The sequence below is a fragment of the Myotis davidii genome, unplaced genomic scaffold, assembly GCF_000327345.1.
Source record: "Myotis davidii unplaced genomic scaffold, ASM32734v1 scaffold159, whole genome shotgun sequence".
Taxonomy (NCBI): domain Eukaryota; kingdom Metazoa; phylum Chordata; class Mammalia; order Chiroptera; family Vespertilionidae; genus Myotis; species Myotis davidii.
This window is the reverse complement of record NW_006291231.1, coordinates 5,475,053-5,492,211: the sequence shown is the minus strand read 5'-3', so window position 1 is coordinate 5,492,211 and position 17,159 is coordinate 5,475,053. Positions and strand designations below refer to the sequence as shown.

Below are 17,159 nucleotides of genomic sequence, written 5' to 3'. Positions count from 1 at the left end.
GATACCATGGATGTGGAAACTTGGATAATCTTGGAAGCAGGTCTGTGTACTGGGTGTGATATTTTAAAAAAATACAAAGAGACTGAGAGTAGAAGAGGGAGTGACCAAGGTTCCTGATGAGGTGGGAAGGGGACTGAGCTTGAAAAACATTGGAAAGAAAGCTGCAGAGGCCTGAGTCCAGGGAGTGATCCAGGCTGTGTTTGCACTGAGTGTCGGAGAGCTGGGAGAGCTTGGGCGAGGTGGTCCCCCTGCCTCTTGGGAGGGGGATGGGAGGCTTTCTGGCAGATTGACCTTTCATGGTGAGTGATCATAAGCTGAAAGGAAAACGAAGCTCCTCAATGACCCCTGAGTCTAAGTAGTCTAGGAATTTAAAAATTACAAGCATTGCTTGTGGGAAAAACATTACCTGTTACCGAAGTAAATCCAGAAGTCTACAATCTCATGTTGACAGTGTCAAAGGATATGTCAGACTGTGGCAGTGGATTCGTGTTGGTGCCACAGCTTTTTGTGGCATCTAATGCCATCACAGTATAATGTGAAAGAAGTTTGCTGTTGGTTTTTAATTAATGATGTGAACCATGCTCGTTCAAATATCTCTCTCCTCTACTAATGATACACTGGCCGGATTCCATAACTTTTTGCTTTCTTTTAACTATTAACATTTAATCCAAACCAGTTTAAAGTCCCAGTCTTATTTCTGATTGAAAGCATTCTCATCCCCAACCCAGATTGGACTCAGGGGTCAAGGGACTTGGCATGGGGGAGTGAGGCATGATCGGCTGTTTACTCGCCATGCTAGCTCCTATTCTCCTCTCTCTTCTGGGCTCCAGTGCTGGGGAGAAAGTGGAGGTATGGAGAGAAAAAGCCCACTGTCTCTTTGCTTAGCTGGGAAAGATCATGGCACACTCCCTGAAAGTTGTCACTACTTCTTCAGCTCACCGTGATTCACTGCTGATGCCCTCTGTGGGCAGCCTTCAGGGGCTGACTTCTGAAGGGCACTGCGGTGGGGTATTCATAGGGCCCTCTGAGCCTCCCACTGATAACCTGACAGAGGAGATCTATACCCTCCTTCTTTCCCCACACAATTCTCTCTACTTGTATTGTACCCCACTGCCTCTTGCTGCTAGAGAACCCTCCTATTTTTTTATCCTTACCCCATATGAAAGAGAGAGAGAGAGAGAGAGAGAGAGAGAGAGAGAACATGGATTGGTTGCTTCCCTCCTGTAGGAACGTCAACGAGGGATTGAACCCAACCCAGATATGTACCCTGACCAGGACTCGAACCCACAACCTTTTTGGTGTATGGGACGATGCTCCAACAACTTGAGCCACCTGGCCAAGGCTGGAGAACCCTCCCATATTTGATGGGGTAATAACAGCCTGGCACCAAGCTCCCTTCTACCTCATCTGCTCAATCTATGGAACATACGCTTGCCATGGCACATGGTGGGAGTGCAGACTGCTGCCCAACCCCAGCCATGTCATTTCATTCCAGTTCTTTTTATTCTTGATCAGTATCATTTAGGCTCAGCAACATGTCAAGTGTGCTGCCCAAGTCAATCGGCACCGATAAACAAGTCCCACTCTCCTCCTGACAGGCATCCCCATGTTATGAGCCCACCCATTGAAAGGGACGAAGCATCTCCTCACAGACACCACTCTGCACTGCCCTGTGCCCTGCATGCCTCATAAAGGACAGGACCTGGCAGCAACGTCCTCCCCTCCCAGACTCCTCCTCCTCCAGAGCCTGGGTGGGGTTGCTGGTAGTAGGGCAGGAGGTGTCTGATATCGACTGCTGAAAGCTCGCCAGGTTGCCCCACCCTGTCCTGTTATGGGCTCTGGGAACTGGTTTTGGAATAACAGGAAATCTCCATTCAACCTTCTGTTACAGTCATTAAAAATGTTGAGAAGGAGGCCCCGATATGACCCCATGTCTCTGCCTTTCTGACAGACCTTGGTTGAGTACGGAGCAAATGTCACCATGCAGAACCACGCGGGGGACAAGCCCTCCCAGAGCGCCGAGCGCCACGGGCACACCCTGTGCTCCCGGTACCTGGTGGTGGTGGAGACCTGCATGTCACTGGCCTCTCAGGTGGTGAAGTTAACCAAGCAGCTGAAGGAGTAAGTGCCATTTCGCTCGCTGAGAACAAAGTCTGGCCCGTCATTCCTGTGCTTAGGTTTCAGCAGGCGCTTTGGGAAGCTCCCCGTGTGGGTTGCATGGGGACTTCCTTGCATTCTCCTCTTCTTCTCTCCCTCCGCCCCAAATCTTCACAGCCAGCGTTCATGCTGAAGATGCCATCTCTGCAGAGGCCAAATGATGTTCACACAAATAAGAAAAATGCAAAGCAAGTTTTCTAAGCCAGGAATTTAAGCTGTTGGACAAAGAGAGAGAGAGCTCTCTGTGTGTTCCCATCTCTGGGCCAGATTAGAGGGCAGGCGTAGAATCATCCCCCAACTTCTAAAGCTCACGAGAAAGAAAAGTCTAGAGATGGGCCAGTTTCTCAGTTTTCTCAAAAAGAAAAATATATAGTTGGGAAATTACAGACAGTTAACCTGGTAACCATCACTAGTAAGTTGTTATAAAAAGAAATCAGATGATTCATAAATCCTCAGAACATAAAATCTTATCCAGTCAGCATGATGTTACTCTGTCTAGCTACAGTCAGTTCTTTCACTATGAGATTGTTAAACTGACACACATTGCATACCTCACTGTCAGGGAAGCTTTCTGGGATTGTTGTCAGGATAAAGGGGGGCTGGAGGACAGATAGGTCTTCGATGGGTTGAAGGATTAGGAGCAGACACCTGCCTGAGACCAAGGTCAGCCCTTGCAAAACACAGTGGTCAAATTAGAGTTGCCATAGTGGGGACAGAATCACTAAAAATCAGAATCAGTATTTGAAATAACATTAACAGAATGGGATGATAAGCCTTAAAAATTAAATTTTAAAGGAAAATTATGAAGTGTATGCTTGGTGGAAGGCCTTAACTTATTACAAGTGTAATTTATAAAAGCATGTGACAAGGCCTTGGACCCTTTGGCTCTTCTACAAGTTTAGTGAAACCTTGATCTTCTTACTTGTACTGTCTTGCCTTAGAGGTACAAGTTTCTGCATCCCTTCAGCCCACCCCCTGCCAGTACATAGAATACTCTCTTTAAAGAGATTAGGCTTTTAATAGATGAAATATCCTTTATAATAAAAGGATAATATGCAAATTGACCATCATGCCATCACACAAGATGGCCATCCCATGTGGTCACAGGATGGCCACCACAAGATGGCCAGCAGGGGAGGGCAGTTAGGGGCAACCAGGATAGCAGTGGAGGGCAAGTGGGAGCAACCGGGCTGGCAGGGGAGAGCAATTGGGAGCGATCAGGCCTGCAGGGAAGGGAGAGCAGTTGGGAGGGACCAGGCCTGCAGGGGAGGGCAGTTAGGGACGACCAGGCCGGCAGAGGAGGGCAGTTGGGGGCAAGCGGGCCAGCAGGGGAGGGCAGTTTGGGGCAATCGGGCCATCAGGGGAGCAGTTAGGTGTCATTCAGGCTGGCAAGGGAGTGGTTAGGAGGTGATCAGGCTGGCAGGCAGAACAGTTAGGCCCAATCTCTGTGGAATCAGGCCTAAATTGGAAGTCGGACATCCCCCGAGGGGTCCCAGATTAGAGAGGGTGTAGGCTGGGCTGAGGGATCCCCCCTCCCATGCAAAAGATTCGTGCACCGGGCCTCTAGTATAATAATGTTTTTAAATAATATGGTTCCTTGCAAGAATTCTTCACCCAGTTCCACAAAAAAACAAAACTCCCCTGGGGCAAGCGAGCTAAGTGAGCTTGAAGGGCTGGCTGTAATTAAAGAGAAAATGCACACAAATTTCTAACTCAGTAAGTTATCTTCCCACAGCGAACATATATGTCTTTTTGTCCACATCCTTTTGTACATGTGTAGGCATTTCTAAAACTAAGTTCCTAGAAAGGAAATTCTAGAACATAGGACATACATATTCAAAATATGGATAGATGCTACCTAACATCCTTCCCAAAATGTGCCCATGTCAACTCCCCTCAGTAGTGTATAGACCAGGAGTGGGCAAACTTTTTGACTCGAGGGCCACAATGGGTTCTTAAACTGGACCGGAGGGCTGGAACAAAAGCATGGATGGAGTGTTTGTGTGAACTAATATAAATTCAAAGTAAACATTACATAAAAGGGTACAGTCTTTTTTTTTTTTTTAGTTTTATTCATTTCAAATGGGCCGGATCCGGCCCGTGGGCCATAGTTTGCCCACGGCTGGTATAGACATAACCATAAAGAGGAAATTTAAAATTATCTAATAGAATGCTTTTTCTAAAGGGTCATATGAGAGAAGAGCTCACACAACATCCCCCCCTAGACTCTGTACCACAGAGACTGAGAGGCTTTCATGAGCTGGAATAGCTGTTTTATTGGTGAACTTTCCCGGTCAGAGTCTCAGCTGTTCTCTCTACTGATGATCCTGGGATAAAATACATGTGTACACTAATATAGGCACCAGTTCTCCCATTGTGCTCAAAGCTGAATGCTGTGGGCAGTTGTAGTTAGGCCAATGACAAAGTAAAATATGATAGGTTACATGTAGACCCTAGTCCTTTTCTCACCGTGTGCCTCAGTGAGGTTGGCAAACTAGAAATGAGCAGAGATATCCACTTTGTATAGCCAGGGCACACTGTACCCTTCAGACTCCAGGGCAGAAGGATGGATGGAAAACACTGGTTTTTCCAGTTCAAAATTCTGAGTGGGAGACATTCTTGAGTGCTTTCGCCTATCAGGATACCTTTACCACTTCTAGTTAACAAACACAGTTACTGTTCAGCTCTGTTAGAAATCCTAATTTACAACCTAAGTATTATGGTTTGAATTGAGACCCTCTCAAAAATCCTATGTAATAAAAGCCTAATAGCTAAGTGTCCGGTCAGCCGTTCAACCAATCAAAGTGTAACATGCTAATGATATGCTAAGGATGCTCAACCGCTTGCTATGACATGCACTAACCACTAGGGGGCAGTCAACCGGTCAACCAATCACTATGATGTGCACTGACCACCAGGGGAAAGACACTCTAACTGGTAGGTGAGCTTGCTGCTGGGGTCCGGCCAATCGGGACTGAGCAATATGGGCCAGACATGCCTTAGAACCCTCCCGTGGTCCCATCCCAGCTGGCCAACCTCCCACATTCCTCCCTAGCCCCGATCATGCACCAGTGGTGTCCTTTGGCCTGGCCTTCACCCTCTCACAATCCAGGACCCTTCAGGGGATGTCAGAGAGCCGGTTTCAGCCTGATTCCGCAGACCAGGCCCAGGGACCCCACTGGTGCATGAATTTGTGCAGTTGGCCTCTAGTAATGATAATATGTTAGAGTCCTAACCCCTAGTACCTTAGAAAATGACCTTGTTTGGAGAGAGAGAAAGAGAAATATATGATAATATGTTGGAGTCCTAACCCTGAGTGCCTCAGAAAATGACCTTATTTGGAGAAAGAGAGAAAGAGAGAGATTTATAATCTTAAAAATGAGATTATACTGTACACAGTAACTTCCTTTTTTACTTAAGGAAAGTAAAATACACTTTATAAAGTATTCTCTCTCTAAATAAATAAATATATATATCTTTGAAATTTTAAAAAGTTTCCCTAATTACTTACTAGGGAAACTTTTTAAAATTTCAAATAAATATATATCCAATGTGTTATCATTTTAATAGCTCCCTTTATAGAAATAATTACAATTTTTTTACTCAGTCTTATTGATAAGCATTTAGATTACTTACAGTTCTCCACCATATGAATAATAAATTTACATTCATTTTGGGTGCTTTTGATTATATCTTTGGGAAATTTTCTGAACTGTAAGGATGAAGATTATGCACATTTATGAGGCTTTCAGATTTATAGCAACTTACTGTAAATTATCATGAAAAATTTTACACCTGCTGATTTATAGTAGACACTGTGTACCAGAGAGTTTACTGCCTTGGTCTGTTTTCCCAGACAAACAGTGGAACGGGTCACACTACAACACCAGCTCCAGCAACTTCTAGAGGCCCAGAGATCTGAGGGCAAGTCACTCCTTTCTTCGCCCAGGTAATGCCAGGAACATCAGTGGATGGAGTCCTTACATCTCTTAAATCTCAGAGCCTTCTTTTGGATTTCCTTTTAATGTCTTTTGAGAAAATAACAACAGAACACATTTTAGCTTTATAAAGAGGAATAAGAATTCAGTAACCCAGGGAAAAGGCACTAGACCTGGAGTCAGATGACCTGGTTTGTCTCTGCTCTGCCATTTCTTCGTTCAATGACTATGAACAAGTCATTTACTCTTTCAGGGTCTTTCATTTCTTCACCTATAAAACAGGAATAAGAATATATAGGCTCATTGTTGAAGATGGGATAAATTGAGAAAATCTGTGCAGGATTCATGTGCAAATAGTAAAGTAGTAGACAAATTTTGCCATAGTATGAGGTCTGAGGCACACTATATTTAGGTTACGGTTGGCCCTATGGAGTATTTGTGAATTGCTTTGAACAAACATTAAGTGATTATTCTTATTCCATTCTTACTGATTTGTAAGTTGTTAGTGGTAGTCAAGACCATGCCATGACTTGTGGCCGAGTCATTTTAAACCAGTAGGAAATCATCCCAATGTGTCCTTCCTCCTCTTTTCAGTTCGCCATGCTCTCCCGCTTCCAGAAAGTCCCAGTGGAAATCTCCAGATACCGATGATGAATCTGTAGCCAAAAGCAAACCAGGAGTCCAAGAGGGGATGCAGGTCCTTGCCAGCCTGTCAGCATCCAGCCGGGCCAGGGCTAAAGCAAAAGATGAAGATTCAGATAGAATCCTTCGCCAGTTACTGGGGAAAGACATCTCAGAGAATGTCTGTACCCAGGAAAAGCTGTCCTTGGAATTCCAGGATACTCAGGCTTCCTCTAGAAATTCCAAGAAGATCCCTCCGGAGAAGAGGGAACTGAAGTTAGCCCGACTGAGGCAGCTGATGCAGCGATCACTGAGTGAGTCGGACACAGACTCCAACACCTCAGAGGACCCCAAGAGCACTCCCGTGAGGAAGGCTGAGCGGCCCAGGCCGCAGCCCATCGTGGAAAGTGCGGAGACCATAGACAGCGCAGAAAGCTTACACTTGATGATCAAGAAACACACTTTGGCGTCAGGACGCAGGTTTCCTTTCGGAATCAAGGCCTCCAAATCTCTGGATGGCCACAGCCCATCTCCCACCTCAGAGAGCAGCGAACCAGACTTGGAATCCCATGGTCCAGGCTCAGGGACCACTCCCCCAAACCAGCCCTCTGGAGACCCCACTCTGCCCAGCCCTGACAGCACGGCTGCCCAGAAAGTGGCCACGAGTCCCAAGAGTGCCCTCAAGTCTCCGTCCTCCAAGCGCCGGACATCTCAGAACTTGAAACTCAGAGTCACCTTTGAGGAGCCCGTGGTGCAGATGGAGCAAACTGGCCTTGAACTCAATGGAGAGAAGGACAGAGATAAGGGCAGGACCCTCCAGCGGACCTCCACAAGTAGCGAATCAGGGGATCAGCTAAAAAGACCTTTTGGGACTTTCCGATCCATCATGGAGACACTCAGTGGCAACCAGAACAATAATAATAATTATCAGGCGGTCAACCAGCTGAAGACTTGCACACTGCCCTTAACCTCATTTGGAAGGAAGACGACAGACACCAAGGGAAACCCCGTGAGCTCTGCTAGCAAAGGAAAGAATAAGGCGGTGAGTGCTATTTGGAGGATCTCTCTCTTTTTCCTTTGAATTTTGTCATTCTTGACATTGCAGATTGCTGACCTTTGTCACCTTGAAGTAATCCCCAGAAAAATTCCAAAGGAATGGGTGGAAAGCCAAATTTATGTGTTTCTTGTGAGATATGTTAGAGAACAGACCCTTTGCTATTCCTCTGGATAATACTCTGAGAGAAAGATTAAATAAATCACAGGAAATTACATTCTGGTCTCTCAATTTCCCTAAACAGTTTGATCCTTGAGTATTAGGAGTCCTTGACCACCAGTTGATGGGAAACCAGGCCCTTCCTGGGCATGGAGTCTGCCTCAGGAAGAGTTTGTTTTCCTCATGTGACTGGATAGTTTATTCCCAAGCCCGATTAAAGAGCGCATAAATAGAAACTCTATTTCTAAAGACTTAACTATTGAACACTGGAATGATCTTTAAAATAAATATACCACAGGGACCTCCATGTTGGCATTGTATGATGCAGGCCGCTGAGTGCTTGCCAGCACACAGGGGGTGGCAGAGTGAGCCACGAACTACGTCTTATAATTGCATTTGTTGGAAAACCATGCACTATAATCTGTGGTTTAAATCCAGTGAATAAGAAACACGAGCATCTTTTTAGGCAATGTTTCCAGCATGCTCTGTGCACGCCATGCCCTCAAAAATGGTATGGCAGCCAAAATGCAAAGCTCAGGAATGGAAGGACCCAGAATATCCATCATGCAATCTAGAGAGTCACACCCACATGATGTATTATTTGGTACAAGGTAAACTCCCAGCCAGAACTCAGAACTAATTCTTTTTGCGATAGCAACATCAAGTTTTAGTTACTATCTCTCTAAATAAACCCCAATTGGTTTCCATCGTGAATTGCCTTCATTATAAAGAACTTCAGTTGTATCTGTTTCCTCTAGAAGAGTCACACTTGTGCCCCAAAAACCAGGCCCTTGGGGTTAAAGATGAGCAAACATACATTGCTCAGATAAAACTATTCCAAGTAACTGAACAGGTTCTCTTGCTCTGGACTACAAGGATGTTCTCAACAGTTCCCCACCACCACCACCACCACCAGCTCCTTTAGGTGCACACAAAGCTTCTAGTCTGCTCTCTCCCCTGCATGCCTCCCGTTCATTGAGACTTGCATGTGCTGAGCTTGCTGCATGTTTCAGATGATGTTTAATTACACCTCTAGGAGAAGGCCAGCAGCTGCGTCAGCCTTCCCTCTAACACGCTGACTGAAGAGCATCTACAAAACTGCGCACGGTATGTGGGGTAGGGGATGCATAGCACAGGGGTGCCATGCCTTCGCTTTGAATTGCATGACCTTTTCTATTTATTTTTTAAATATATTTTTATTGATTTCAGAGAGGAAGGGAGAGGGAGAGAGAATCATTAATTGGATGCCTCCTGCACGCCCCCTACTGGGGATCAAGACCACAACGCAGGCATGTGCCCTGACCAGGAATCCAACTGTGACCTCCTGGTTCACAGGTTGATGCTCAACCACTGAGCTATGCTAGCTAGGCTGCATGACCTTTTAAATCATGGCCCTGGAGCCACTTAGCAGGGCTGACACAAAGGAAGAAGAAACCTATAGCCCTTCCCCCGAATAGAAGCAGGCAGACTTGTAACTGGCCCTTAGAGAGGAAGCAAATGCCCTGTAGGAGGGACTTCATTCCAGCAGCAGAGGGCCTAGGAGTCTACTCCGCTCACAAACATGCTGTGTTTCCCAGTTGACTTTGGTTTTCAGTCTTTGTTTTCATGGAGTCAAGTACCAAGTAGGTATAGAAATTAAATTTCCTGTCATGGGTGAAATGAGTCAACCTCCAATCAGAATCAGAACTTTGAAGCAGAGCTGAGGGTTTCTTTCATTGTTGATCATAGATGGAAAGCTCACTTCATCGCTATTCTGCTGCCCCTGGGAGCAGCCGGGCCCTGCCATTCTGAAATTGATCCAGTGTAGCATTTGGAACCACAGTGCCAGTCAGTAAGCTGGTCTCTTTATCAAACAAAACCGTTAACAAGTTGAAATGCATGGACTGTGCATTAAAGGGTCATGTTGAAGGTCACAGGTGGCTGGACTGCTCCCTGGGCAGAGTCCTCCCATAGCCTAGCTTTGTTTCATCTTCCTGGGGGGAGGGGATATGCATTCCTCCCTGACAAGATGGGGAACTGGGGGCAGGATAAGGAGAGCAGTGGAGGGGAGTCAATGCAGGCAGTGCCCTAACTGGTTTATTTCAGAGGAGTTAAACCCAAACCCATTTTAAAGGGAGACTGTCACTTTTACATCATTTAAATTAAATAAAACAAATCATTTAATTTAAAATTTAATTTAAATTAAAAGTATGACACACCTTTTAGCCCTCTTCCAAAATCCTCAAAAATGTTTGTGTGAGCGTGTGTGTGTGTGTGTGTGTTGTGGGTATGAATTTTAGTTCCAAATACTAAGACAAGAGAAATGTCACTCTCCTTCCCTCCCCTCCTCTAAATCAAATGTAATCTTCTCCAGGTCTCTATTCAGGCTAGTACATCGCAGTCATTTTAGTGGGTGCCCCTAGGGGTCTCATTAATTCAGTAAATTGAAGGAAGTGCCTTGAATGTTCAGCATTTACTGGTCACCAGAGTTCTGCTTGGGGCAGGCTCACATGTTGCCTATGTCTGGGCCAGGAATCTTGGCCAGTGCTGACAGCCCAGTGCCTGGGGGTGGGGAGGGAACAGGAAAAATATCAGCTCCCTTCCCAGACATTGGCATTGGCACTTCTGTTTCTCCCAACCTACCTTTCCCACCCACATACCTTTTCTGCCCCCATCGTAGGTTGGGTGTGTCTTCTGGTGCCTAGAAAATCCTGTTTTTGTCCTTGAACAGAAGTCCCCAATGATGCCCCGAGGGAATGAAGTACAATGACTGACCAACTCCTGTGGGTAGAGGGCTGGGGAGGACCCCTCATTGCTTCCAGGCTTCTGTAGCATCTGGAAAAAAAGGACAGTATCACAGTAGATTCTCCTGCCAGAAATAGTTCATCCTGTCTTCCTAGAACTAAGGGAACGAAGCTGAACAATGTACGATAGTAAGATGACAAAGATCAGAGCACAGCACGAGGTTGTGGGGCTACTTGGATAGCTAACATGAGGTTAACAGTTCCCTAGTCGGTTTAAGAAGCAAGCCTTCTGAGGCCTGTTTCGAACCTATCAGGTTCCTGGGCTTTTTAAATTAAATTTGGTTTCAGTGACAAATAGAAATCCAAAAGTAAACATATTCATTGTATTGAAATAAGCATCCTGGCCATTTCCATCCCTGCCTTATAAATTAACCTGCACTTTATTAAGTTTTTAGTTTGACTGCTTTGTTCATGCCGGAGAGGGGAGATTTCTCTCTTTCACTCATAATCACCCAGAGGCAGGGACAACCAACCCAGTTACTCCTTAGGCAAAAGAAGGATGGGAATCTCTAGTTGAAATAAGGATTCCTTGGAGAAATTAAGGCTAGCATGGGAACATGGGCATGAAAAACACCTAATCAACTAGTGCCTGCTTCATTTTGCCTGTGGGGCCCACAGAGAAAGCATCCCATAGAAAGATGCAAGAAGGAGAGGAACCCAGGTGTTCATCCATCAGTGATGGCTTTACATCTTGTCCCTAGAACTTGCTTGAAGGCCAGATGGTCCCTCTCAGGTAGCAGGATTGCCAGGATCATATAACTTTGGAAACCAATGGCAGTCAGTGGGTTAGCATTGGCCCCACACATTATGGCACTGAATGGCCCTGTCAGTATAGCTCTGGGAGGAAGGGTGAGGCAGTGGGCCCCATTTCCAGGCATACACTGGAATCACATTTCAGTTCCAGAGAAATTTTTATTTTTCCTGGTAAATAAAAAATAGGGGCAATAAATGCAACATTTTAAAGAATGTCAGTGCTGTGAGGGGGTTCTGTTTGCTATTTATTTTTCTAAATTGGTCACAGCTTGATAGAAAGAATCTAAATTTCTTTTCAGTGCCTTTTAAAATTAGATTCAACTCTATTACTTTGAACAGCTTTCCCAGTGTGTTTCAACTGCAGAGGATGACTTTGTTTATAACAGTCAGATTTATCTCTACTTTTTATTACAAAGGACAAATTGGTTTTGAGTTATTACAACTCCAAGGGAATGTTTGCAATTACTTGTCTTAAAATGTCAATAAGCCATCCATTTCCCAGAGTTTAAGTCTATCTGAGATCTGTAGCAAATGAGATGAGTATTGGTTCCAGTTATGAATGGGCAGAGGGCATTAACCCTTGACCACTACCAGTCACACTGTCTCTGACCACGGTGGCACTGTGCCCTGAGGGGTGAACATCAGGAGACTCCTGATCCTAGGACCAACTTGATAATATACTCTCCTTTAAGACAGTAAGCAATAAACACCGCGAGTGTGGATTTTACTATGAAGGAATTAGCCATACTCAGAATTATACATGTAGAGCCAAGAGCTAGCATCAAATATCAAGGTCGTTCAGCAACCACACCAAACAGAGTGATATGTTTGGCCTGAGATAACGAGTGTGTGTGGCAATGGTCGTCTGCTGTGCCCAACAGGAGATGAGTTCAGGGTTCCCACCCCCACCAGTTGGCAAGCATGTGCACACACACACACACACACACACACACACACACACACATACACATTTCTGTCCTTGTTGTTATATTATCAGAATATCATTCTAAACAGCAAAATGAGCAGAGATGTGGAAGACACTAGGAATGTAGAGGTGAGGCCCTGGCTGAAACCTGACCCTCAGCCCCAATGAGCAGCATTTCCAGATCCCGATGGAAACACGCATTCGGCCCAGAAAGGAATCCCTGAACCTACGGAGCAAGTGCATCTTTGCCATAATGTCTCTGGGTATAATACAGTGGCCACATTTTAATCTTTCCTTAAGTGTTTGACCTCGAAGTATTTATTTTTAACCCATATGCTTTTTAAGGATCCTTGTTGGGGATGATTATATAAGTAGCCATGGGTACGTTTCTAGGCTGTCTGAGTATGTGTTGCTTGCATAGTTCTAGAGCGCACCCGGGAAAGCAGACAGAATCTTCCCTATGTAACCGTTTAGGAAAGTTTGTTAAAGTGCTATTACTAAAAGGGTATTTTGTAACACATACAGACATTAGACTTTCTGCTAAAAAACTATAGTTTCTAATTCTAAGCTTCATCTGAAGTTTTTGTGTGTGTTTTTCATTTCTAATATACTAGCTCTGGGTCCAGAGTCAGTCAGTCAGGAGGAGTTGATTCCTGACTTGAGATGATAAATCATCTTTGCTCTAGAACCCATCCCTCCCCACCCCCACCCCAGAGCCTATCTGGTCTCCTTCCTTTCTACACCTCCCCAAGTTCCCCAGTGTTCTGTGTTCCCTGCACAACACTTGTCCCTCCCACCCCCATCTCTGCCTCCCTAGGGTTCAAATTTGATTCCAAGAGAAAACCTGTATTTTACACTGAAGCTTTGTCCATATGGCTTGGAGGAAGGAAGGAGAGCCCAATCTTGAACCATTCCTCCAGACTCCATTAATTAACAGGATCTCCCCTGAAAGGAGCCGCAGCTGTACATTGCCGTTGGCTGTTGCCCAGTAGGATATTCTGTGGAGAGAGAAATGTCCATGTTATAGGGAATGGTTAAAATGACTGGATCTTTCCAGCATCCAAGCACAATGTAGCAGACGCTTTCTGAAAGCTGCCAGAGCTCTCACGATTGATGAGAGCATGATTCACAAATGCAGCTTCTTTTCATAAGCTCCTTACGCCCCCTGGGAAAAGGAGAAAGCATATTCCGACACAGAAAGGCAGAGAGTTTTATATAAAATTAGGATGAGTTGAAACATAGAAAAAAGAAAAAAAGCTACTACAATGAAGATCCCATGTTCTGTCTTAAAGCACTGCCTTCGGAAGGCAAGGAATGAACATGCGGGACATTCATGAACTATAGGTAGGAGGGCAGGGGGAGACCTGCCTTGGAAACTAAAATCATCCCACGGGAAACACATTTCTTCCAGCGTGCTAATCCTGATTTCAGTGTAGTCACCCAACTTAAGAACAAAACTCCCTTCACCCAACTCCACTCTCTTTGCCTTACGCCCCCAGGGTCCGGTTTTGAACAGTGTAACTCCAAAAGGGACACGTTCTAGTATGAGTCCTCGCGGTACCATGTCTGCCACAGCTAGGATATCCTTGCACACTAAGAGAGCAGTGCCTGCCTGTAAACTCTCTTAAGGCTGGAGTTTTAAAGAATCAGCAAGTTACATGAGGTACTTTTAAACCAGACAGAGACTTTACTCAGCACCGTCCAATACCTTCACCAAGCATCCCTGCTCCAACCACAGTCACTGGGGATTTTCCTTCCCATGCAGAGACCAGTGCAGATACGGGATGTTACTGAGTTGCCAGCGCACTCATTTCAACAGCATCGTCAGCTCTAAGCCATGCATTTTGCTGGGCCACAGGAAGGCATGGTCCCCTCATTCATCGAGATCATAATCAAGAGAGAATTAAAAGAGGATACCATTAAAAAATGGTGACTTCCATGAAAGGTCTAAGAACTTCATGAGAACAGTGACCCTGATGGCACTATCACACCCCCAGATGTATTCCAAGGTTCCAGCATGGTGGCTGGCACACGCTAGGAACTTTATACATACTTGGAGAGAGGGAGAGCTAGTGGGAAGAAATGGAAGAAGAGGGCAAAAGCAGAGTAAAACAGAAGGACTGTGCTCTGTTTAAAGCTAGGCCTTCTGAGTGCAAGTCCACCTACCAACAGGGAGTGTTGGTTTGGGTACTTGGGTTTTCATTCTTTGAACCAGAACCTCATTTTTTAGTAGCTGGAATTTGTAGATATGCTCTCTCACTGAAGCTTGGAAGGGGGCCATAAAAGTAGCAACGGTCCCCTATTTTGGTTATCAGTGGAAATGAAATACATGCCCGTGGACCATGTAAGACTAACCCTCTGAGTTGCTGCCTGGGCTATGGAACATGTAGTCAGCAAATTCAAGTACATGAAAAAGTGTGATTTAAATTCAAGCCTTTTCTTCTTTCCAATTTTGGGCACGGAGAATGTGATTTTATATCCAAAAATGAAATCAAGGACCAGCAAATTATCTGAATAATTCATGCTAGAATTACTGAAATACTTTTGTTCTTTAGAATACTGGTAATTAAGGACTGAGTAATTGAAGGGTTCAGAGATGCTTGAATTAGCCTGATATTATTCAGATAAATGCCTCAAATTAACATTTTTCTGGCTGTATATTCAGCTCTAATCATTCTGGATTTGTCCTGCAGAAAGTGTTCTTTTTAGTGTTTTTGACCATAGTGTCTCTTATACTAAAGTAGAAATACTACACCTGTCTATTCTCCTTCCTGTTTCTGAAATATTATTGGCATTTTTGTTTGATATCATCTCCTCTCCCATTACCTTTATTCATTTAGGTTTATGCCTTTTTTTATGTCTTTCGTTTTTTAATGTACTTTTGTTTTGTAAGAAAATGTGTATTTAATCCACCATGTTTAGTTGGAAGTCCTTAGAATATCTTTCAACCAGCTGGGTGTTTCCTTCTCCCTTTCTGACCCATGGACAACTCTTTGTAGTTCTATTCAGAGGAATACATAAAATTAAGAATTACATCTTCCGTATTGTGACAGTAATCAGGTACTTATTAAATCACTAAGAATATGCCCTAGCAGGTCTGGCTCAGTGGAGAGAGTGTTGGCCTGCGGACTTCAGGGTCCTGGGTGTGATTCCGGTCCAGGGCCTGTACCTCATTTGCAGGCTCCTCCCCTTGTCCAGGGCCTGTACCTCATTTGCAGGCTCCTCCTCTCCTGGGCCCTGGTCATGGTTCATGCAGGAGGCAACCAATTGATGTTTCTCTCACATCAATATTTCTCTCTGTATTTCCTTTGCTCTTCCACTCTCTCTAAAAATCAGTGGGAAAATAGCCTTGGCTGAGGATAAAAATAATAATAATAATAATAATAATAATAATAATACATGATTTTGAGACTATAAGACCACACTTGGGGTTCTCCATCCAATTATGTCCTCTTGTTAGCAAGGACCATTATTACCAGAGAGAGTTTGTTTTTGTCTGATGTAGCAACAAGGAGGAATTGGTAATATGGAGGCTTTCTGGCTCTCAAGAGATCACTCCTTTCTGGAAGATTTTAATCCCGAGGATGGGACTAATATCCCATGAAAATGAATGCATCTACCCAGGGGGCAATTCACCTAAAAAACAAAACTGTTCCAAGTGCTCAGCTGGTACTTCTTTGCACAGACTTACTAGGTATCAAGTATTGAGGGGAAAACAGCATTATTGTCCCCTAGTTTCTTTTTTCCCCTATAGATTTACCTAGTTGTGTTCTTCTAACATATACTACTCAGTAATCACACACTCACAGAAAAAGCATCTTCTTTAAATGATTAATAACTTTAAATTGCCCTAGCCAGTTTGCTCAGTGGATAGAGCGTCAGCCCATAAACTGAAGGGTTGCCAGTTTGATTCCAATCAAGGGCATGCACCTGGGTTGCAGACTTCATCCTGGCTGGCTGGGGCACCTGCTGGAGGCAACCAATCAATGTGTCTTTGTCACACCAATGTTTCTCTTTCACTGTCTGTCCCCGTCCCTTCTACTCTCTCTAAAAATGAATGGAAAATATCCTCAGGTGAGGATTAACCACAACAACAAGAAGCTATTAAGCTTATTGGAGAATAAAAGGTGTCACCAGTGAACCCATGTAAATAAAATGTAAATATCTCATGTTTCCACTAAATTAGCAGTATTATACATACATTCTATTTTGTTTGTGATAAAATTCACTTGACTATAGAATTTCACCTGGATTCCCAATCAGCAGTTGGAATTGAGAATTTAAAAGTGTTCACTCCGTGTGTTATGACATGTTTTTTACTTATTTTTCAAAGAGTGGTTTATATGAAAAGAGAATAATTTGCCTACTAGAATGAAGTGTTCTTCAGTGTGGTTTGTGTGAGGATAACTTCCATTTTTGGTGAATTGGTTAGTGGTATTGTCTTGTAACTTGACCGTCGTTTTATCTAATTTTGGCCTCGTGGTTTCTCTTCTGCTTAGGCATAATGACATCAATAGAAGAATGAAGAAATCCTACAGCATAAAGCACATTGCTGAGCCAGAGCCAAAAGAACTCTTCTTGTAAATCACTTTTTTATCATCGCTGCCCTCTGGACACCATTGGAAACTGGACTCTCCTCTGTGGAAATAGAACGATGGGAACAATGCCTCGCCAGCAGCAGAACAGAGTATCAGGATGCCTTAAATCTATAGTGGTAGCCTATAGAAGACACATTTTGGGGGGGTGATATTTGTATATATAACTTGTTT

General features: G+C 44.3%; 1 protein-coding gene across 3 annotated transcripts in view; it reads left to right on the top strand.

Moving 5' to 3' along the window:
* Positions 1–17,159, top strand: part of SNCAIP (synuclein alpha interacting protein) — a 139,141-nt gene extending 121,982 nt beyond the window's left edge. For 2 of the 3 annotated variants that reach the window (XM_006764391.2, XM_015564383.1), the window contains exons 8-12: positions 1,952–2,121; positions 6,014–6,106; positions 6,690–7,758; positions 8,966–9,036; positions 16,890–17,159. In XM_006764391.2, the coding sequence (XP_006764454.1) occupies positions 1,952–2,121; positions 6,014–6,106; positions 6,690–7,758; positions 8,966–9,036; positions 16,890–16,974 (1,488 nt within the window). In that variant the 3' untranslated portion in view covers positions 16,975–17,159. The remainder of the gene's footprint in view (positions 1–1,951; positions 2,122–6,013; positions 6,107–6,689; positions 7,759–8,965; positions 9,037–16,889) is intronic. The other variant, XM_015564384.1, reaches the window with a different exon arrangement.